Source organism: Solea senegalensis, linkage group LG2 (genome assembly GCF_019176455.1).
Source record: "Solea senegalensis isolate Sse05_10M linkage group LG2, IFAPA_SoseM_1, whole genome shotgun sequence".
NCBI lineage: Eukaryota > Metazoa > Chordata > Actinopteri > Pleuronectiformes > Soleidae > Solea > Solea senegalensis.
In genome coordinates, this window is record NC_058022.1 from 2,778,308 (window position 1) to 2,801,576 (window position 23,269).

A 23,269-nucleotide genomic window follows, 5' to 3' on the forward strand; every position below is an offset into this window, starting at 1 on the left:
GGCGCTCTTACCAATCAGTGGCCGGCCGTCTGCCGACGTCAGGCATAGTACCTACCACTTGGAACTAGCTGGTATTAGCTACTATGCTAGTGGAAACACATCTTAGCCGTGCCGTGCCAAGGCGAGTAGAGCCAGTGGAATCACGGCATTAGTCTGTTGTGTGTTCCGCCTTCTGCACCCTCGATACAGCTGTCACCTCTCACCTGGATTTTCCTGACTTTCTCCTGCTCTTCGTGAATGGGCAAACTCCAGATAACCCTATTTTCTAGTCATTTTCCCCACAGTTGATGTCTTTTATAGCAGTGATCAAACCACAAACATCTTGTAATCTACGCAAAGGCATCTTGAAGCCGCTCTGGATGTCATTTAGCACCTTAACGAGGCTGTTTTTTATATAAACCGAATAGCTTTCCCCGCAGTCATGAAGGAAGTGAGAAGAGCCAAAGCTTACAACTGTGTGTACAGTGATTAGCCCGTGTTGCATATAAAGTAAATCAGGCAGAGATCAAAAAAGGAGAATTTTCTACTGTTGGCAGCTTCGTTTAAAACTATTTCAGGCCGTAAACTGTCATATAAACTGTATCTTGTGTGTGTGACCTTCTGTTTTTTTCCAACCTCCACTTTCTCTCACACTTTGACTAAAAATGTTTGTGTTGGTGTGGAGGATTGTTGAACGCGACAGCAGCGCCTGTGTTTGCGCGCACGTGTGTTTGTGGTTTTTCTGCCTGGAGCCTGTTGACTCCGCTGACCTCCAGCCTGATGTCGACCGGCGTGACGCTTCAAAGAGACGCAATGTGGCTTTGGGGTGTTGATCCAAGTCAAGCAGACCGCCCGCGAGTGAAACCCCAATGAGAACAGGCTGATACACAAACACACACACACACACACAGGCACGCACACACTGACGGACAACACATGCCCGTTTGGACTTGGATTAAATGTGCGGACGTGCACACGATTGCTACATGTGGTTACATTGAAACAGCCCGAGCCTGAAGTCTGTCAACTTGATTTTATGGTCATTATCACATCGATTTTCTTTCTTCTTTTTTTTTGTTTACAAACACACACAAATAATAATGTCTTGTAGGTAAATTAGGATCAGAAGATGGGTGGAAAAAAAGGCTCTTACATGAACGGTAAATGTGGTTCACAGATTCGCAGAACAATCACAATTTCAAATGTAAGAGCGAGGCCAGATCCTGGATTATTGAGTTTTATTCTGGTTTTATGTGTGGAAGCACTGATGGGTTTCTGTAAATGTGTTGCAGTATTGTCACATTGGCACAGAGGGGTCAACTGGAAGGTTGTGGGGTTCGATGTCCCGGCCTCGCACTGGTCTACGTGTTGATGTGTACTAATGCATATGAAAGTTATGTGATAGAAATATGCTGCCGTGTGAGTGAACGGGTGAATTGCAAAACCCTAGTGTCACCAAGTCTACAAAAGCACTGCATAGATACATTATATATTTTAATGTTTAGGGGACACTGTACTAAATACATCCATCTATACATGCAAGGAACGTCTGTCTGTCAAACTTTAAACAGTATTCGTAAAAAGCAAATGGGAGGAAGGGCCTAAATGAATTAAACAACAATTCTACGGGAACGGTCCCAAGACAAAAAGACTCCTGGCATGGAGAATTATACGCAAACAAGTGGCGGACAGATGTATACATAAAGTCAAAGATACCCAGACTAATAAGACATAATGTAACTGTCCAATAGTTTGCTTAAGAGGCTCCAAATTTAAAGGGCTCCTATGGAAGCACTTGAAAGATGAATATGGCTCTGTTTTACTGGATTAAAACATTTCCATGGTTGGAAATGTTACGACAAGCGCGTTCGGACGAGTTCGCTCATTTACGTCGCCAAAAATTGACCAAAAATTCAAAACGGCCACCTTCCCGTTGAGTTGAGGCCATGTTACGGTTGACTATTTTGTTATATACTGTGTGTACATTTATATATGTACTGTATGTACATATATATATCTTCCCACCACGTTTCGGAAAATTCTGGGAACTCAATTTTGCCTCTGTTTTCACCTTAGGGGCTAAAAGATTCAGGCTGATTTAAAAACAGAAGCAGAACTGCTCACTCGCTCCAAAGTGGCGCTGAGCGAGTTGAAGCCAGTCAACTATTATAATCCGCTCGTTTGTCTGTTTGTGCAGACGACGCCGAGGAGGACAATCTGGACGAGGATCTGGGTCAGGTGGGGAATCACGCTTTTGCTCGGATGGAGGGCGACGTGGACAAACAACGGAAACTGATCCTGCAGGGCCAGATGTCAGACGCGGCCATGCAGAAACAACACCAGAGGAAGTAAGAGCTCAGGCCCCGACTCTGTCTGAAAACACTCCATATATAAATATTATGCAACCGAAACTCTCGGTTTCAGCTTTCCGTAACTGGCAGCTAAGCAACAGTAGATGAATATTGCTTCAAACAACAACAACAACAACAATTAACATAAAGTAACAAGACACGCAAAGAATATATACAGTAAATCATACACCACTTAACCAGAAGGATGTGGATAATTCACAGCTGTTGCTTTGCTGTTTACAGATACTTTTTCTCTCTGCCCGTGTTTATTGAGCAGATGCATGTCTAATAAAAAGGATCTGGGTTTATTTCCAGTTATAACCGCTGGCTGTGCCAAGCGAGGGCCGAGGATCTGTCGGACATCGCCGCGCTGAAAGCCTTATATCAAACCGGTATGTGAGAAGTCATATTTATTATTAGTAATTATATCCAGTAATTGTCTCATTTAAATGGGTTTTACGTGTGACATGTGATCAATAAAATGAAGATGAAGTGTCATGAGACGCAGTTTCATGCCTTTGCCATTAGGAGGTAGTGTTGCAATTCCTTTTAACTGACCATGCGACTTTAAAAAACTTCCTTTGCCCTATATGATGTGCTTTATTGAAACCAGGGTTATGTCTCAACACGCCTCACCTCACTCTTAAACTCTATGACACATAACTTATGACATATGACGACATAAGAGTCTTTCAATGCTGATTCTAGAACGTTTTGGGATGATAATTGTGTTTTGAGGATAAAGTGGAGCAGACTTTTTATTTACCGTTACTTTATACATTTTCTACTATGTGGTGAGGTCTAGACAATTAAACAAATAACCTTATCTGCCTATCCCCCATCTAATTTCACTATATCAGTGTGTGATGTATATTATGTGAGAAGAGGAAGATGGAGGGATTTATTGGGAATAAATCTGCCTCCTGTGAAAAGTCTGTGGCTGACTTTCACTCGACTAATTTACATAAGGGATGCACGAAACTGAAAAACGGGAAATCAGGTAACACTTGGTCGAAAACTGAAACCGAAACACCGAAAGAAATTATTATGCCAGTTGTTGTTATGGCAGGGATTGTGTTTACATACCTCACTGAAGTCAAGCCATTGCAATTATAATACAGTATTTTACTATGCTGTATATACACTATACAGTATGCCATTTTCTCTCCACTGTGAGATAAATAAAGCTATCTTATCTTATCTTATTATATTATATTATATATACATAGATTAATATTCATGCTTCTTATCGAACATGTCAGATAACGAGGGTGCATGCCGCTCATCTGGTGCAGAGACAAGCCTTCTTCTCCGTATCCAGCGCAGCCTGGATCAAGCTCTGCCTAGTCCCCACAAGTACTGATCCTTAAGACGAGGATCGAGTACAGTCGCGACAAAGTGCAGCGGATCCGAGTAGATCTTACTAAAAACGAGTTAACAGACTCTCAAATCGCACTTTTCATTGTTTTCACTCCGTCTCAGTCTCTTTGTGTAGAAGGCACTTTAGCGCTGTGTTTAAGGGAATAACGTCTCTTTAGTCAGCTAAAGCGACGAGGACAGAGAGAGGGAGAATGTTCACTGGTGTGACATGAATGTCACAAGGAGTTCATAATTTGCGCTGTATGCAGCCGAGTTTCGCTTTTACGCTTTAAGAGACTTTCCAGCATTTAATAGCTGCTGTTCCACCATCTTTTTTGGAACTGTTTTATTGGTGTTCCAAAATCTTTGACAGACTCTAAGCGGGCCGCAATAGACGTGCCGCGTGCTCGTCGAAAACCGAAGAATTGGCCTTTTGTGGCCATTTTCAGGCGATATGGTTCGGTCGCCGAAATGTCAGTGCATCTCTAATTTACACCACTGTATTTTAACACTGTTGGTGACTGTTGGTTATTTTCCCAGGTGGCACTTGGGATAAAAAAGTTTTTCTTTGTGTGTGCAGGAAGAAATGAATGCAATATAAAAGGCGCGAGAGTGTTTTTGTGCAAACATCAAAATACGATAGAGCTCTTTCTTCTGCCACAGGAGAGAAAACTGTAACTTTGGTGTGAATGTGTCCCATTCGCGCTTGACCTCAACCTTTCATTGTTTTCCAAAGTAAAGTTGGTACTTTAGCAGACGGTCTGATTTTTTTCAGGAGGACACCAAGTGCTCGAGAGGCAAACTGAGTGAGCTCCAAACTGCTGCTTCTCACTAAAAAATGATTTTACAGGTCGTTAAGTTCATGCAGCTATTACTAATATATTGGAAAACATCCGTGATATTATTTTAGTGATATTGATTGGCCCTGTCATTACATAATCTCTCTGTTATTATTAGTATTGTGCTTGCAAATGCAGATTCTACCATCTGCTGCTCCGAACAGCCCAGAGCTGCCACGGAGGAATATTGGGTATATTTTTTTAAATGACTCTGTGATTTACTGATTAAATCAAATGTCAAAAACTTTGGCCAATCGAAAAACAAACAAATTGATTGTTCTCCTTGACGGGTATTTCCTCGATTGATCTCGACTCCTCGATGAGTCTTCAGCTCTGTGAAATGTCAAAACATTTCGGGTTCCACTAAAACCTCAGAAACGATGACGTCCTTCAAATGTTTTCGGGTTTTTTTTGTGTCCACAAACCAAAGAAAATTACTTCACGGTCGTTAAGGAGCAAAGGAACCAGAATACATTCACATTTAAGAGAAACTGAAACCAGATTTCAGGTTCAGATTATTCATGAAGTCGTTGGTTGTTAATTGAACCATTGTTGCAGCAGACAAATATCAGGAAGTAGTGGCAGCAACATCGGCACAAATAATCAGAAGCAGAAACCTACGATTGAAATTCTTTTAAATAGCAATGACTGCATGGATATCAATATTGTTGACTTCTCACTGACGATAAAACAATACTTGGCCTTTTTTTCTTGTAAAAATGTGAAGCAAATAAGGTGAGATCTGATTTGTGAAGATTAAATAAAAGGTTGTTATAAGAGGAAATGGATGAGATGAGATAAGGTAGTCCTTTATTAGTCCCACAATAACGCCACCAAAGACAGTCATGGTAATCAATTACAAACATTTATTGTAAAATATTGACTATTAAGAATTTTAAAAAAGACAATAGAATAGACCAGTGGTTTCCCCTTTTCTTGTGTCCAACACAAACCAGGCCCAAACCCCTGTCCACGCACACACGCACACACCAAAAGAATAAAGTGAATAATTACAAACATTTATCCTCAAAAATAAACAGCACTTGTATATTTCTGTTCCTATTTTCACTGTGTATGTGGATAAAAAACTGTCTTGTGCTTCCATAAAACCAAAACCAAGGTAACTCTTGAGATGGCCTTGATTTCTTTTTTGATTTTTTTGGGTGAATCTTTGGTACTCAGGTGCGGACATGTGTGGCCGGACCGTGATGGTCGTGGTCGGACGAAACATCCCGGTGACTCTCATTGACCTGGAAAAGGTATGGAAGTAGTAATAAGAATTCATTTTTTTCAAAATAAAACGCTTTTCCACTGACGTAACAGTGTGAGCATCTTTACACCAGCTGCTGTGTTATGTGTGCATCACACTGTTTATGTTTATGTAGATACAGACAACATAAACATGTGTTCACATTTGATTATGAGACAATTGCAAATATACAACAGGTTGTGTCCATGTTTTTTTGTCACAGCAACTGACTAATGCAACTTGTGTGTGTGTGTGTGGGTAGGGAGGTGTGTGTTTGTATTTGTTATTTCGCACCTTTTTTGGTTATAAATACTTATCTTGTCGGGACCAGGAGACCAAAGTCTGGTCCTCCTGAGGCAGAACCTCATTTATGTTTCTCGCTATAACAAGCTTGTTTTTTTTACCATAAAGTTGGGTTTATTGATTGTTGTGTGATGTCTAGGTTGCCTTTATCATAGAAAATCCCCATAAATATTAAGATGTTATTTTTGGCCCGTGTCACCCACAGGAACTCCTCAGTTTCTCTGTTTCATTCCTGTTCCTCCCGCACACGGTGGTATGAGTGAATTAATGACATCTGATTATTCTGATCCATCATTGCACGCGTTTACAGTTTAATTCCGTGTACTTTTCTGTGCTTTTTTTCTGTCGTGCACTATCTCTAAAACTACTGCTATCTCTATGCCTCTGTGGGTTAGACATTAAGTGGTTAAAATGAGTGATAAGGTTTTGTTTAGGCTGTCCAATTGAATGGAAGTCAATGCAATGTCCTGAGAAGAAAAGCTGCCCAAACCTGTATGTGTGTGTGTGTGTGCGATAGAGTTGATGTCCATAACCTGTTAATCTCTCTCTCTTTGTCTGTCCTTGAACATGCTACATTTGTTCAAGGTATGACTAATAGCTTTTGTTTGCTGAACAAATAGTTTTTAACCAAAGTAAATAAATGGTTGATAAGAAGTTATTTTGATCCGTTTCTTTTCATGCGAGTGAGCAGAACGGCTGTTAAATGAAGTCACAGCGTAGAGAATATGCAGAGAACTGCAGCATCCTGGACTGTAAACGTGTATGCGCTCTGATTTTGAGCGTGTGTGTGTGTGTGTGTGTTTGTGTACGCAGGCTCTGCTGTACTTCATCCACGTCATGGACCACATCACGGTGAAGGAGTACGTGATGGTTTACTTCCACACGCTGACCGGCGAGCACAACCACCTGAACGCCGACTTCCTCAAAAACCTCTACGACATCGTTGACGCCAAGTCAGTCTGACATACTTTTTTTTTTACACTGTACTATCGGGTTATTAAGTCAAACGTCATATAAACCCTACACCTGAATGTATTCTGGGATGTTTTACATGTGCAACATTTTCTACCAATTTCTTTGACATTTTCCACTCACTGGACTCCTCATTTTGAGTCAGAGTGCGACACATGTGAGGTTACAGAGAAGGTTAATCACATTAGACATTAGCTCGGCTCCCCTTGTTTGAGGTCTTTCTCCCTTCCGTCCGTCTCATCCCGATGCCACACACAGTGATTGAGTAGGAAAACTCCGGTGCTGTTATTGGTTTAACCTCCCGCCCACCCAAGGGCACGGACTTTAATGTTCTGTGCTGTATGTTCTGGGTTTGCAGTGCACATTAACGTCATTTGGCTAACTCTCCTGGCTGGGGCTCATCTCTAGTCTTTTAAGGGCCAGAATTTTACAAACAGGAGGAGCATGAAGGATTTTATCTTTTCTTTTTTTTAGAAAATTGCTCCAGATGTAGCCCTAACATCTGACAGACTTTAACAGCTTCCTGGTATTTTGTCGTTTAAAGTCATTTTGACATTAAGTCCCAACAGTTGCTAAATGTTAATACGACTCCAAAGTGCAAAATGAGGACTCGCTCCTTAGTGTCCGATGATTATCTGGGTATGATCCTCTTTGAAGCTTGGTTGTCGTTTGACCGCCTTTATTTGGCTTCTCGTTTGCTGCTAATCTGAATATGCTGACCCGTGCAAGTGCACCGAGGTTCAGATGCATTGCTCATGCTACGGTGACACAGCCAAAGATACAGTGTTTAGATTTTTTTTCTGGGGGGAGAAACCAAAAAGAGCTTTGAAGTGCTTTTGTTTCGTTGTAGATTCTGGAAATCTGGAGGGCACATTTGGAGCAGGAAACTCAAAGTTGGAGTGATGTATTGGCTGTGACTCATCCTTATCTGAGGGTCAGAAGCTTCATCCTTGTACTGGAGTAGCTCTGGTTAGTTAGGCCTTTCCTTTTCATAAGGATCAATCCTGACAGGTTGAGGGTTTGGGTTCGCCTGAAGAAGGTACACAACCCTCAAAGCTCCCCAGCACTGCTCACAGCTTCTAGTTCTAGGACGGGACAAAAGCAGAGAACAAATTCCCCTATGGGAATTAATACAGTACACAAAAGGAAAAAGAAAGATACCTGAATAGCATAAATTCTCTTGTCTTATCCATACAGAAAAATGTAAACTGCCAAAACCAAACTGCTGTACAGTAGTAACGCAAAACATCTAAGAACATAAAACACAAACAAAGCACATGCATATTATATTAAAATTGTGAAACAAAACACAAGATGCACATAGCAATAACTCACACTGCATGGAAGACCATGGAGAACAGATGCGTTTTTTTGTTGTTGTTTTTTTCAAAATTAGATTTAAAAACAGGAAGTGCAGCGGCAATTCATTCACTAAATATGGAGCTGGGACCCATAGGCCTGATCCCGCCACAAGCCGTGTTTTCAGGACGCCCAAGGGCAGCAACTGATCAGCTGAGCTTGGGAAGCGAGGGATGGTGGAGCACTTAGAGGCAAACAATAACGTCTTGGAATGGATTCTATAGCGTGCTGGGAACCGATGGAGGGTTTGGACGAGCTGATGGCGAGCAGTGGAACCCTGGCTAACCCCAACGTAAAGAGTTTCTGTTTGCCGTAATTGAAAGAAGATGGTTTTCGAGGGCCATAAACGGACTCCTAAGTGTAAACAAAAAATAGAAAAAGCGTGGGTTTTTAAAACATACACACTTCAAGGCACACTGTAAGATTTATTTTGATTCCAAATCCCTTTATTTTACATGGTAAAAGTAAATATTTACAATAATCGTGCTGGGTCAGCAGTCCTATACCTACTGTACTACTCGATGTGGACTTCTCACCTCCAAACATCGAGCAGATGCAGTCCAGGCGTCCACTCTTCATCCACATGAGAGATTCTTTTGAGATGTCCGCTTTTGTTTAGGATTCTGACGGGGCTGAAGTTCTCACATGTGCGGCATTTTCACTTCAAATGCCTCGGACACATGGACACAATTCGGCATTTGTATGTTTGGATCAATACCAGCCTAACACTGCATCTCATTGTTTTTGCAAGCTGCTATAAAAGCCTCCATAGAGAAATATTTTGCGCTAAAATGGAAGCCACAGCGTCTAAATGAAAACCACAGTCGTTTACAGTTCCACACACCAGCACAGTTCTGTATTGTTTAGAATATTACTTGAAACTTCAAACTCACTTATGGCTCCATTATTTTTAACACTACATGCGATGAAGCATCGTTTGAACGCACTTAAAGCACTGGCTTCATTTAACCAGTGGGCTGCCGTCATGGAAACCATGACATTTGAGGATGTTTTTTGTCCAGAAGATTAGGTTGATTTCAACATTTTTAGCACAAAACATCACAGGCACTCAAGGTGAACTTTGACCTCACCTCTGCACAGTCCACAAAGCTTTCCTGTGCAAGGAAGGATGGTTTACAGTGGGGTAAATAGGTCAAGCAAAGTCAGCTTTGTTATTTGTTTCATTTTCTACGCACTCTGGTCAAAATTCCTCAGCTCCACTCTGATCACATACCCTCGTATAAACAGTAGAACAGTATTTTTCTCACCACCAGAGGAAGCTCACGGACCACTGCGCCATGGGCTGTAGACTGTCATTTTTATGTTTTAACAGAGCCACTGTAATATTATAACGTTTAGTGAAAAGCTGTCGGAGCTTCCTCCTGTTATCAGTAATTTCCATCGTACTCTACTGAGTGCAGGGTTCGCACAGATCCTTGAAATCCATGAAAGTGGGTCATTGAAAGTGCTTGAGTTTTGTACAAGAAGGAAGTTAGTTAATATGTAGTTAAATAATATGTTTATGTTTGTTACGACACCAAATGCTATTTCATGCCCTGCATTACTTGATGTACGTATATTCGGCCGACACAGAACAAACGTCAAGTCGTAATTACTAACAGTGTTGTGGACATTGTCCACGGTCTCACTCTCCCGTTTATTCCATGCCATGAATAACAATGAGCGAGTAACGTGAAGCAAGAGAGAGCAAATGACGTGATGCCTGGGAAATGCAAATTCCAAGATCTCTCTCACCAAAGAAAATTACAAAGACTGGCTTTGCCCAAGATCCTGAGGACAATCACTTGTCCAGATGCAGAGTGTGCTGCAAATCAATGAAAGTGGACGCCATGGGCGAAGCGGTCCATAAAATTGAAAGAATTAGTCCTGGAAAGTCCTTGAATTGTGATGGCAACTAAGGTGTGGGAACCCTGTGAGTTCTGTATTTGATGAATACTCCCAAAGCTAGCAGCACTATCAATGAAGTAATAACTATTAATACATTTGGACTTGATTTTTGGAAAAGGTGACAGACCTAGGCCAGAAAGTATGAGGTGTGAGTAAAGCATTCGTTTTCCTTAGTTTGTCTACTTTGGTCGAAGATAGAGGGTGTCGTTTCACTCTCTGCTGCCAACCTTTTCCTTGTACTCGTTGGCGTGGAAAGTCTGCTCTTAAGAACATGTGTAGTTGCAAAAAGGTTTGGGTTTTCTTTTGTGTGTTTTTAAAACAATGTTTTTGCCATGAACTTTGCAAATTCTTCTCAACATCTCATGCAGAACTTCACAAAGCGTCGTACGTCATACTTGTGCCTCTTGACAGAGTGAATCTGTTCACATCTACAAGAGCTGCCCCTCTTCTAACTTGACCCTGCTGCTGCTGCCGCCGCATCATCGCTGAATGGAAACAGAATCCAGATATATGGATATAATATGGTTTCGACTGTTGGCTTGTTTGTAAGCTACTTTGTTATCAATTGCTCTAGATGTTTGTCAGGAGAGCAACAATTGAATCCACACGTTCAACAATTATGTTGCTGTGTTTAAATCACTGACACAGAACGTGCTGTTGCGCAGAGTACTAGCACAAAACTTGGACATTTCTATCGAGAAAACTTGCACAGGAAGTTCACGACTCAATGCAGGTTCAACTTCAGGTTCAAGGCAAGTTTTGAGTAACCACAACCAACACATTTCCTGTGTTGGTGGGGAACTCCTTTATTCTTCTGTATTCTATTCAGTTCTTTGTGATCTTTTATTGACTTGGTTTCACTACGGCTTTGCCGAACTGGTTTTATGACCAAAAAGTTTTAGTAGTTGATATTCTAGGCGTTGACAATCGTCTGATGTCATGTGCACTTATCACACAATGATGAATTAAAAAAAATGGTACAATCATTAGTAAGTATGACACATAAACTGTTATGACTGCAGATACTGTCAGTCAGCTTCCTCTTTCACTGAAAAAGGAAACCCCGTTCAGTCATACACGATAACTCTGACTGCTGCTGCACTACAATTTTCTGATTCGTCATAGCTGCGGCTCAGGGCAAAATGCTAATTACCGTCGGTCGCCAATGTTATTTTAGTATTTTTAGTTCCACAAAGTCACCGTAACCCACTGTGGCATTTTAGTTTTGGCTCATTAAACCTTTTCATGAGTAGAATGGACTCTGGTTGGACTGCAGTCAACCACCGACCAGCTGATTTTAAAATTAAAAAGCTGAAGTTGGTTGGTTTCTTGCTGTTATTCTTTTCTCTTTGATATTGCACTTTGGCTCTTTTTGACCTTTTAATCCGTGATTGTTTCTTGTACAACCATTCCTGTTGACGGTTGACAGTATAAAGCATCAACACAAAGGCACAGTTCAGTTGTGGTATAATGTCATCTGTCTCCAGTGATGCAGTTTGCATGCAGAGAGAGCACTAAGTACCAACTGTTCTCACTTGGCTTTAAAGTGCGCCCTGGATGCGTCTCCAGTGACCACATTATGAACGGCTCTGGCTTCCAATGCCGTGTATTCAAATTCACGTTGACATCATGTCTGTTCACGAGAACAAAATGAAGGTTTTTATATATCAAATCTGGCCGTACAAATGTGTCTGATCATGTCAGCGTGTCTGTGTGTGTCGGTGTGCTCGAGTGACAGGGAGAGGAAAAAGTAGACAGGCAAAGCTGAGTGGAACAAAGCTCTACTTGTGTTGCTGTAACATGAAATTAGATTTCACCAGTAGAAAAAGACATGATATGATGATCAGTGTTAATATTGTGTGAAAGGTGGTATCTAATTTGTCAGGTTATGTTCATGTATGCTCATTCAAACCATCTCCAAAATGCTTTTTTGATCAGATCTGGGGAAATTTCAGGATGAATTTGGGGACATTCGGATGCGACTAAAAATGTCATATTCGATTAATCGAGTACTTTTTTGGTCCTTAAAATGCCCAAACCTGGAAATGATGATGTTCTCAAATGTCTTGTTTTGTCCACAATCCCCAAGTGATTCAGTTTAAAGGATTTCTTTGTTACACGGAGCAAAGAAACCAGACCAGAAAGATGAGAAATCAGAAATCGATCAATAATCGATGAATGAGATCACTCAAGACAGATGTTAATTCCACATCTGACCGAGGTCACACTCAAACCCTTATCTTCTGGAACTTATTAAAAAATACACGTTTTCAAGCTTACAGTTTCTAAAATTGTGATTAGTTGCCAAGTGTTATTTCTCAGTTTTCCCCCCACTTTTAAGCCATTTGTGCTCTTTTTGGCTTCGCGGAGCTCTGTCGATTCACACAGGCAATGGAACCACTAACCTAAGCCTGGCATGTACTGCTTGTTCAACCCATCGCACCATTGATTGCCTGCAGATGCATTTTGGCTCCAGAAAAACCACCAACAAACCCTCAGCCAAACGTGGACACGGAAACTGTTTCCAAAACTGTCTGGCTAAGTGGGGAGATTGATTAGTTTCTCCGGGAGAGTTTAAGAGGTTGATTATTATGTTTTTGTCCCCTCTGGGTCCAGTGCTGGACCGGAGCAGAAGTCCTGCGTCAGGGCAATTTTTACTCCTGATTCACCTCATAGTCGGTTTGTCCAGTAAAAGACCGGGCTCTTCCCTTTACTGGCAAACTGTGTGTTATTGTATGAACACATGCCGTCTATCCCACGCCAGATAACCAAATATGTGTGCGTGTTTGAGGCCGCGACATTGAAGACTGTCACTAATATGGCAGCATACCACTGCAACAAAGTGAAGCGCCAAGTCTGTACCAGGAATATTCAGTTACTCGAATTTGAACGCAACAGCTGATATTTGTTTGGAGATCCGTTTTTTTAATCTCTGTTTTGGTTACTTCACATTTCTGTTGGAGCCAGATTCGCCCTCAAGCTCGGGGGTTTTATTTTTGAGCTGCCACAGTCACAGGGGGATTCTTAAAGCAGGGGAAACAGTTGGTGGATCGCGCGGTTCAGGGAGATTTTCTCCAGTCGTTGGGGGAAATCGCTGGTTTCACTGGTTCAAACTGGCTTGTGAAGTAGTTTAGAAATGGTGGACGTCCACGTTAATTGGGAAGGAGTCTTACAATTTCATTTGTTTGTGTTATGAAGGTAGATTGGTGCACCCTCTGTAGTTTTGGGATCAGAACTAGTGTTGAAGGTAAAGCTCTAACAAGTTAATCTCACTTCTCACTTCTGGTCATGAGCTCAGGCTATGAGATCATGGAGACAAATGACTAACTTGAGTTTCCCCCCCCCAACAAGCTGATCGAGTCTGATTAGGAACAGGTTCAGGTCTACGTTTAAGCTCAAAGGTCTGAGAGAAATCTTTGTAAATCCTGCTATTACTGCTTTCAATTGCCTGTTACTAAAACGTTGCAGGAACTGTGGCACTGAAGGGGGAAAAAGTCCGGGGTTAAATCAAACCCTCGTGGAAGTCCACGCTCTGTGGAAGTTTTTGATATTTCTAACTGATTGAAAAGTATGGGGCGAAAATAAAAGAAGTCAAAGAGTTTGAAAATGTTGTTTCACGTCTCCCAAAATCACAAAATGAAGTTGAACTTCTTTCATCCGCAGTCCAAAAATATTTCACATGGAGCAAAAAAAAACAGAAAATATTGACATGTTATAAGGAGCTGAAAATCAGAAAATTTTGATTATTTGAAAAAAACAACAAAAAAAACCACTCTGGTTAATCGATTATCAGAGTAGTCGATCTGTTAATACTTGATTTTTTGTTGCTGCCCTACATTGAACTACATTCACAGTATTGACACCAGACTGTTACATAAGATATATTGCACAAAGATATTCTTGCTTTACGCGTCTTCCACACCCTGCACACAGACACACACACACACACACACACACACACGTGTGAGATGAAGGTCAGTGTGTTGCAGTACGTGAATGGGAGCAGGTTTGTGTTTGTGTTTGTGTTTGTGTGCGGTGAATCCACTCTGATGACAGGTCTGGAGCAGGTTTGTGTTTTCTGGGATGTCACCTCACACTTAACTGTCACCTCAAACACAGCGTGTCATCTGTTCCAGAAGATTAATCCCCTCACACTTCATCTTTGTCACTCACTCACTCACTTCCTTGTGTGGTGTACATCAGGGAGAGTGGAGTTATTATTGTCATAAAGCATTTTTTGTTTCTCTCTCGTTTATGTGTTGCAGGTTTAAAAAGAATCTGAAGGCCTTCTACTTTGTACATCCAACATTTCGATCTAAGGTAAGATTGTGGATTGTCATCAAATCTCAAAGTGGAATTTAATTCAACAGCTTCAGAGTCATCGTGATGGTTAAATGTGTTGTTGTGGGAAGATTGGGGGATGTCTCCACTCTTTCCACTGCCTGTTACTGCCCTTTTCCACTATGGCTGTAGCTCGCCTCGCCTTGCCTCGCTTCAGCACGGAACAGTTTATGCTGCTTTTCCACGACAAAAAAAGTACCTGCTTAACGTGGGCGGAGTCATCACTGCACGGCTGCATGAACTCAACATGAAACTCCTGGGACTTCGTTTTTACACACGACACACAAACTAGTGACTTGTAAAGCAGTTGTTTTCAGTGTAACTGAATCCTTAAAATCAGTTCATTAAAATTGACGAGAACACAGAACCCGTCTCACACAGTCACTGGACTGAAATACAGCAGCTGGGTTTGTTTGCGCTTGAAACCTCACCAGACCAGGTACTATGCACTATGGTACTATGGAAACGCAACTTTGCCGTGCCGAGGCGAGGCGAGTCGGTGGAAACATGGCGTTAGTGGGAAAAAAAACTGACTAAGAGTCCTTAGAATCAGGAGGTCTCATGAGAAACACATATTACGCACACACAACCACTAGCCAGGCACTGGCTATAAGATCGAGGCAGTGAGGATAAAGAGGTAGATGATGGAGGGATGTTAACGGTGGTGTTGTAGAATGATGTACTCTGAAACTGTAGAGCTCCGTAGAGAAAAATGCAACATCAACAGAGATTATTATTATAACAATAATAATAATAATAATTCAACTTTTATTTATAAGCGCCTTTGAAAACACTCAAGGTCACTTTACAGAGAGCCCTTAAATGGTTTCAAGAAATGTCTTCACACAAACAAAAAACCCTTAAAACATCTCTAAACACCCTAGTATTTATACATTTATGCCCAACCTGTATGTGATGCTGTAACGCGGCCAGAGAAATACACCAAAAAACCGAGAAGAACATGTGGAGTATGTGCATGAAGCTTTTCAAGCTGTGTACAAACTCCGAACACAAGAAGAAGATGACGACGATGGGCCATGACATCACATTTGTTCTCTTGTGTTTGGACCATTGGTGGATCAGTGTTTTCAGCTCGTAACAGTTGTAGTTTTATGTTTCCATTAATGCTGTTGCAAGAGCAGGAATAAAAGTTGATAGAACTTTTAGTTATGGCACTATAGTTGTTATTGTTTTTCCCACCTATCAATTGAATGTAATGTCCAAACATCTCGAGCATTGTGCAGCCTTGGTGGAGTTGTGTGCTTTGTAAGTTTCTTTACTGTCAACTCTAATCACTGTACTTATTCTTGGCTATCATAAAATTGTCATTAGGAGTAATCTAGTTTGTGTCTTTATTAAGTTGCTTGTTAATTCCGTGTTTGTTCTCGTCACTTACGGCGAGATTGATATCTCGCTCACACAAAGTTACAATCAGACACCATCTATAATTCATTAATTGAATGTCATTTCCTCCAGGTCTCGACATGGTTCTTCACCACTTTCACTGTGTCGGGGATGAAGGAGAAAGTCTGCTACCTGGACAACCTGCGGCAGCTCTTCACCTGCGTCAAACCCGAGCAGATCGACATTCCTCCCTTCGTCCTGGAGTACGACGCACGGGTGAGCGCCGTCACACACCGTCATCATCATCCACAACTTACACATGCACAGAGATAAAGGGAGAACTTTCCCTCTATTTGGTATTTCCCTCACCTTTTAGATTATTAATGTCATGTATTTTTAATCATAGATGGTAAATGTGATAACTTCTCGACCTTTTTTTCGGCGCTTTTCTACAACAACCAGACTAAAACTGAAGTTTCTGTTTATAAATGATGTGGATTCTCATATAAACAAAACTAAAACCAAGTCAGGGACTGACCCACCTTTGAAAGTGAAGAGCTTGCTTCTTCACCTTCAGTTTAGCTTTTTTTTTAACTGTGTTTGCAGGTGGACACAGACACTCACACACACACACAAGCCTACAATTTGAAGCAACTGTGCTTATTGTGTTTTTTTAAAGTAAACCTCGCGCTGATCGCACTGCATGCTCACATCTAAACACTCAGAACGTGTTTATGCTCGTGATTTTTTTTTTTATTCTCGGGGTAGACGACACGAGTCATTATCTCGTTTTGATGAAAAAGTTTCGATGCGATGGAAACCAGAGAAGCCGCAACAATCAGTTCATGTGTTGCGTCTAATGAAACGAACCGAGGGCGAGTTGGATCATCAGTTATCTGTGGCTTTGATTGTGGACAACATGGTTACTCAGAAAAGCATTAGCGTGGATTCTTGTGTGCCAAAGTTTTTCAAGACTGCTCTGAATGCAACGCGGCTTCTTTCTTTTAACAAAGGAAATTCTGGTTCTTATGTGAAAGCTCTTAAGATGCTCGGAAAAGATTATTTTGATGTTTCGTGACCTCTGACAGTCTGACAGACAGTCACCTGAGTCTGTGTTTTTAGTCTGCGGTGGTTCGCAGTTTGTCTTGGCTCACAGAAATAGTGTCTTTTCTCGTTAGATCTTGGACGAGGACCGAGAATTATTTGGTTAAAACGCTCAGTACAAAATCCGCACGAGGTACAATTAAGTCATTTTGATGTGATTTTAATCAGTGGTGAATTAAATGTGGTTGAGCCAAATATACCATCAAGAAAGATTTGCTTCTTTTTTTTTTTAAGTCTGTTGCAATTTATTCACAGTGAAATTAATTATTCATGTGTTATTCTTGCACCAGGCTCTTTGAAATCAATCACCTTTAAGTCATTTTGGCGACAGTTGAGCAAACAAAAACGATATTATCGCGAACCAACTGGCAAAAGCACTCACTGGACTTGTCTCACTCACTGCTGGCAGCTTCAACTCCTTCGTTCCGTCCTTCAAGGCCGTGTCACGGGTTTTCTCAACGTCAAAATATTGGTCGTGTACATGAAAATGAAAGAGTGACGATTTGATGTTTTTCCAAAAATAACATTTTAAGAACTCCACATGTTCCATTCCCCACAGCCATCAGCACACCAAATAAACCAAACATTATATAATGCTGCGAAATGCCAAAAGTGCAGTAATGCAGTAGTGCTGCCATCCGTCCTATGAGCACTTTAATGTTAACACTTTGACTCTCATTTATGGCTTTTAAATTAGCACTTGCTATGTTTGCACGCACAACTGAGTCAGGCGATCTGACAAGTCGCCGAGTTTGAGTATATGTGCGGTGTGTGTGTTGGACTCCGCCTCCCTAGATGGCGCTGTATGTAGAATGTTTAGTTCCTTTAGTCGTCTCTGCATCAGTCTAAAAGTGGGGTCGTCTCCGCAGCCCAAAAAGTCCCACAATAACTTCAAGTCCCTGTAACATAAGGGTGGGAATCACATGATACCTTGTGTTACGTTACGTTACGTTACGTTACGTTACGTTACGTTACGTTACGCTAAGTTACGTTGCGTTGCGTTACGGTACGTTACGGTACGTTATGATACACGATACGTGGTCCACGGTACCAAAAATATCACGATACTGTGATAATCAATACATTGCAAGACAATCGTATCACGATACGTCGCGATATCTGTCGAAGTGAAGAAAACAAAACATCAGTGCATGATTTTTCTATTTATCTACAACATAGAGAACATAGGTCATAAAGTCTATGTACTGAACGTGAATGGAGCAGCTCTTAACGTAGCTTACCTCCACCATCATCCCACTAATAAGCCCAGCTAACTTCCACCCGAGTTTCCCCCTCATTCACTTAAGCTGCGCCACCGTGAGGAGACAACTAGTAGCGACGCTATATCTATATTTGCACTGGTGTGTCGATTATCATACCGCATGAGGTCTGAAGTCCAAACTGAGCTTTAGTATGAGGGAGGAGTTGCACACTTTAGCTTTAATAGTAAAATAGCTATTGGAACAGTGGAGTCGGTGTTATGTGTTTCACATTATTCTTTAGACTTCAGACTTTTAAGAAAAAAAAAGAAAAAGAATGCAACTGGAGTCCAGATTTTGAAGGAGCTTTAAGGATGTTAGTATTTAGCTCGGGCTGAACGGTGTTGGACTCGCAGCTCCCTCAGGGGTTTATTATGAAAGGGATAATCAGATAGTACAGTATCCGTCTAAGAATAGACATCACATGGAATGCTGAGAGTTGGTTTTTCAGCTTCTCAAATGTGAAAATCAACAACAATTCTTCTTGTTGTTTTAATGTTTAAAAAGTGAATAATTTTGTTTTGTGGACAAAAGAAATCATCACTTTTGAAAAATAATCTGTAGTTGCAGTTGCTGATATGTATATGTATGTATAATCATCACAAACTGTGATAACCTTCAAAAATCAACACCTGTGAGCCGCTGTTACCCAGAAACCGCCTCCTCTGCTGCGCTGCATTAACAGCGTGGGCAGCGTCCAGGAAATACCGATTCATTCTCTCTGTTCACTAAAATATGAGCCGACAGGATATTTATTACACTTTCAGTACACACATCACTTTTTACGCACACACTGTGAGCACACTACAGAGTACATGTGTATATATATATATATATATATATATATATATATATATATATATATATATATATATATATATATGTATATATATATATATATGTATATATATATATATATGTATATATATATATATGTATATATGTATATATATATATATATATATATATGTATATATATATATGTATATATATATATATATGTATATATATACATATAGATGATTCTGTCAGGGCAGGGTGTTAATGGGATCATTTTGTCAACATTAAAAATGATGATAATGAGCCTGCATGGCTATTTTTTTGCATAAATCTGCTGCTGCTTTCACTTTTACAGCTTTAAAAGTGATTTGCAGCTCGTTTTGTCGTTGACTTGTTGCTCTAGTTCACTCTTACTTTTGCAATGACATCATTTTAATCCAAAATAGCTCAAAGTGTCCCCTCTCCCTGAAGCAAAGATTGAATACAAGTCACTTCTGTGTTAATAAAGTTTTCCTGGCGTCAAATCTGGTTATTGGTGGTCACAAAGTGTTGTAAAATATTCCACTCCATCAGCACCGGCTGTGTCTCGTAGTATCTCAGTCTCACCTGTAACACACTGATAAACAGCGTGAGAGAATCACAGGTGAGTCTCGAGTTTTCGCACACGTCGGCCTTTTGTCGTCTTTTTCTGTGTGAAAGTGCAGCGAAGAGATGAAGATAACACCAAAAATCTGCTGCATCGCTGGGAATTTCACAAATAGTCAAACACGTGTCTCATATACAGCTCACCAACGACTTTTGGTCCATTCTTGTCATAAATGACCATTTTTTTTAGTGGTTGAAGTTTGTCAAAACGCCACAAAAACCACGTCTTCGTAAAAACATTGAATACACAAGTTCAGATTAAATGACTCAGCAGTGCTGGTGTGTTTTTATCAGCTTTGAAAAAAACAGCTTTGTTTTTTTTACTGGCAGTGGACGTGGTTCTCAAACTGCGGTTCTTTCCTCTTGTGGCTACGACTGTATAATCTACCGGTGTATGTGATCAGAGCGGAGCTGTGTAGAAGATTAAACGAATAACAAAATAATCTCTCGCTCCATCTTAATCTAATGTCACTATACCAGTGTGAGGAAGAGGAGGATGAGAGAATTTATCTGCCTCCTGTGAAAAGTCTTTAGCTCAACCGACACCACTGTATTTTAACCCTTTTTTCCATGACTATGTTAAAACATATATATACAGAGGTGTTAAGAATGTGCCTTATATCCCTTTTTTTCCAGCACATATAGGCAGTCAGTGAAAAATCTATAATTATATATAAAAAACACTCTGTATGTAAGATTGATATGAAAATATTTATCAATTAAGTAAAAAAAAAAACTGTTCTACACCATTATCACACCATTGTTTGTGCTCCGCTTCAGGTGAACGGACCGTACCGCCCCGCCCACTCCTCCGGTCTGTGACGCCCACATCAGGAGCGCCTCCGCCGGGACGAGGAGGCGGTGACGGCCTGTCAGACGGGATGACAGGTTAGCGTTGTGTGGTCTGACCTCGTCACCTCCTCGTCGAGAACCCCGCGGCGAGGCGGAGGAAACGCGCTCTCCCTTTGTTTCGCTCTCGGCTGGAAATAAAAAAAAAGGGAGAAAATGAACAGTGGCAGCCCTCACTCAGCCAGCGACATCTGGCCCGGTAAGCGGTCATTCGCATTCACCACAAGACTATTTGTGGACCTGGTTTGGGTTTCTGGATTATGCCTTACACTAAGAGTTCCCATTCAGCAGTTTCCTCAAACATCCCTAAATATGAAGTGTCATGTCGAGCCTGACATTTGCTCAGACTGTACGACCGTATCCGATGTCCTCGACCTTAACCGTCCTCCTGCATCATCGGGCTTCTGTCAAAGCCCGGACACTGGAGGAGGAATCTGCCTGGATTCACACGTGATCTCGCTCGCTCTCTCTCTTTCACTCTCTCACTCTGCGAACCTTTTAATCGCGTCACTCTGGACGATTTAATGTCTGACGCTGAGATTTTTTGGGGTACGACTTTCTTGACACACGGGACGTTTTCTCCTCTCTGTTCCCTGTAGCTTTACTTTCATCCCAATCTTTATTTTATTTTATCCATTTTTCAACTTAGTTTGACATTTAGGTAAATACATACTCATTAGGAAGCTAAAATCACTTTAGTCTTTTGTTATTTTACAGGGTTCCCACAGGTCCTTGAAGTCCTTGAAAGTGTGAATTTGAAAATCGACGAGTCATTGAAAGCGCTTGAAAATAGTTTGATATTTAGGTAAATGTGCCCTGCGTTACGTTAAGTCGTAATTACTAGCTTACTGACGTGAGATTCCGTGCAGAACAATGAGCGTGTAAAGTCAAAACAAGAGAGCAAATGACGACGTGATGCCTGGGAAATGAAAATTCCAAAGCTCTCGTGTTGGATTTGAGGGGAATTGGTCCTGGAAAGTCCTTGGAAAGTCCTTGGAAAGTACTCAAATTTGAAGTGTGGGAACCCTGATTTTAATGAAGACTAAAAGAAGACACCACAGCAAACTAGAGTTTGAAAAAAGTTCTTTATTATTAAATCAACAAGTATTATTTTGTTCATCTGATACCTGAGAACAAATGTTTTATTTGCCAAAAAAAAAGCTAATTCGGCTGCAACAACTAATCAATTCGGCAACTATTTTGGTAATTCATTCATTTGATGAATTGTTTTTCTTTTTTGTTTCTTTCTTTGCTCCATATAACAAAGAAAGCATGACATTACTTAATAATAATGGTTTGTGGATGAAAAAAGACATTTAATAACATAATTTCAAGCTTTTGGAACCATCAATCAACATTTTCTGTCATTTTATGGACCAAACAACTGATTAACTCGAGAGTTAGTTGCGGCTCTAGAAAAAACCTTCAAAATTTAAATCCACACACTTACATACCTTCTGATTTAAGCTTTGAAGTCAAAGTAAAGAAACCTTGGTGTACAGCCGACCATTTTCCTAAAATGTGTTGCTCTTTCTGTTTTACGAACACATTTCAGACTCCGCTTTAGCTTCAATTCTCGGTTAAAAAAGTGTCCTTGTCTCAAGAAATGCTCTCACTCACCGTTTACCCTCATCACTTTGTTTTAAAGGTACACACAATTCAAATCAAAACAAAGAACACTTTTTTAAAATCCAGTCACGCTCTTGTTTTGAAGGGACACAGGTTTGTTTGTTTTTGTTTTAATTTAATTGCACAGTTTGCTCTGCTTTTCTTGTTGTTTCCACTATCCACTAGTTGTCGTTGTTATTAGATGTAATTAGGATTTTTTCGACACTGTTCACTTTAGTTTATCGGAGCATGATCTGATGCGGCAGTTCCTGTTTCCTCTTTGAGCCCCAGAGCCAAGGGTTGAACCTGCACGTCTGCGGTGATTCCACACGTCCCTGAGACCTAGATCAAGACCTTGTATATCTTAATTTATTTTAATTGTCAGGAACACCTTTTTTCTTTTTTGGCAAAGCCCTTAATGACAGAGATTAACCGGATTAATAAATCAAACCCTGCATCATCACAAAGGTCATGTGAAAACACCACACAGCTCATTTAATCGTGGTCAATAATAAAATAAGAAGTAGGAGACGTATTTTTCTATCATTGAAATGAGGCAAAATAAAAAGGTTTCAGTTCCACAAAATCCCCGTCTCACTTTTTACAAAACACTCATAAATATATGTATATATATATATAAATATAAACAATCACTGATGAGCCAAATTTTAACTTTCTTCAAAGTAAATGACTTTTTTTTTCTTTTTTTTTACTAATTTGTTGTGATGAATGCTAATGATTTACAGGAAGTGACATCATCGATGTCAGGTGTGTTTTCTTTTTTTAAAAAAACAACAACTTTTCACTGATGAATTAAAATGTTTTTTTTTCCAGTTTTTATTTTGACTTTAACTTATGGTAGAAACTGATGCTGAGAACAAAGGCAATAAAGTTGTGTAACTATCATTTCTATTCATCCCAGTGCTGTCGAAGACTCGTCTGTTTGTCTTCAACATTTCTGCAGATTAGCCGGGTTTTATGTCTAAAATGTTATGCAAAATTCAAAATGGCTGACTTCCT

General features: G+C 40.5%; 1 protein-coding gene across 1 annotated transcript in view; it reads left to right on the forward strand.

Moving 5' to 3' along the window:
* The window catches only part of gdap2 (ganglioside induced differentiation associated protein 2), a 38,056-nt gene extending 15,028 nt beyond the window's left edge, over positions 1-23,028 (forward strand). The window contains exons 7-13 of the mRNA XM_044016420.1: positions 2,177-2,327; positions 2,646-2,722; positions 5,711-5,787; positions 6,894-7,033; positions 14,585-14,639; positions 16,137-16,280; positions 20,573-23,028. Of these exons, the coding sequence (XP_043872355.1) occupies positions 2,177-2,327; positions 2,646-2,722; positions 5,711-5,787; positions 6,894-7,033; positions 14,585-14,639; positions 16,137-16,280; positions 20,573-20,614 (686 nt within the window). The 3' untranslated portion in view covers positions 20,615-23,028. The remainder of the gene's footprint in view (positions 1-2,176; positions 2,328-2,645; positions 2,723-5,710; positions 5,788-6,893; positions 7,034-14,584; positions 14,640-16,136; positions 16,281-20,572) is intronic.
* The last annotated feature ends 241 nt before the right edge of the window (positions 23,029-23,269 follow it).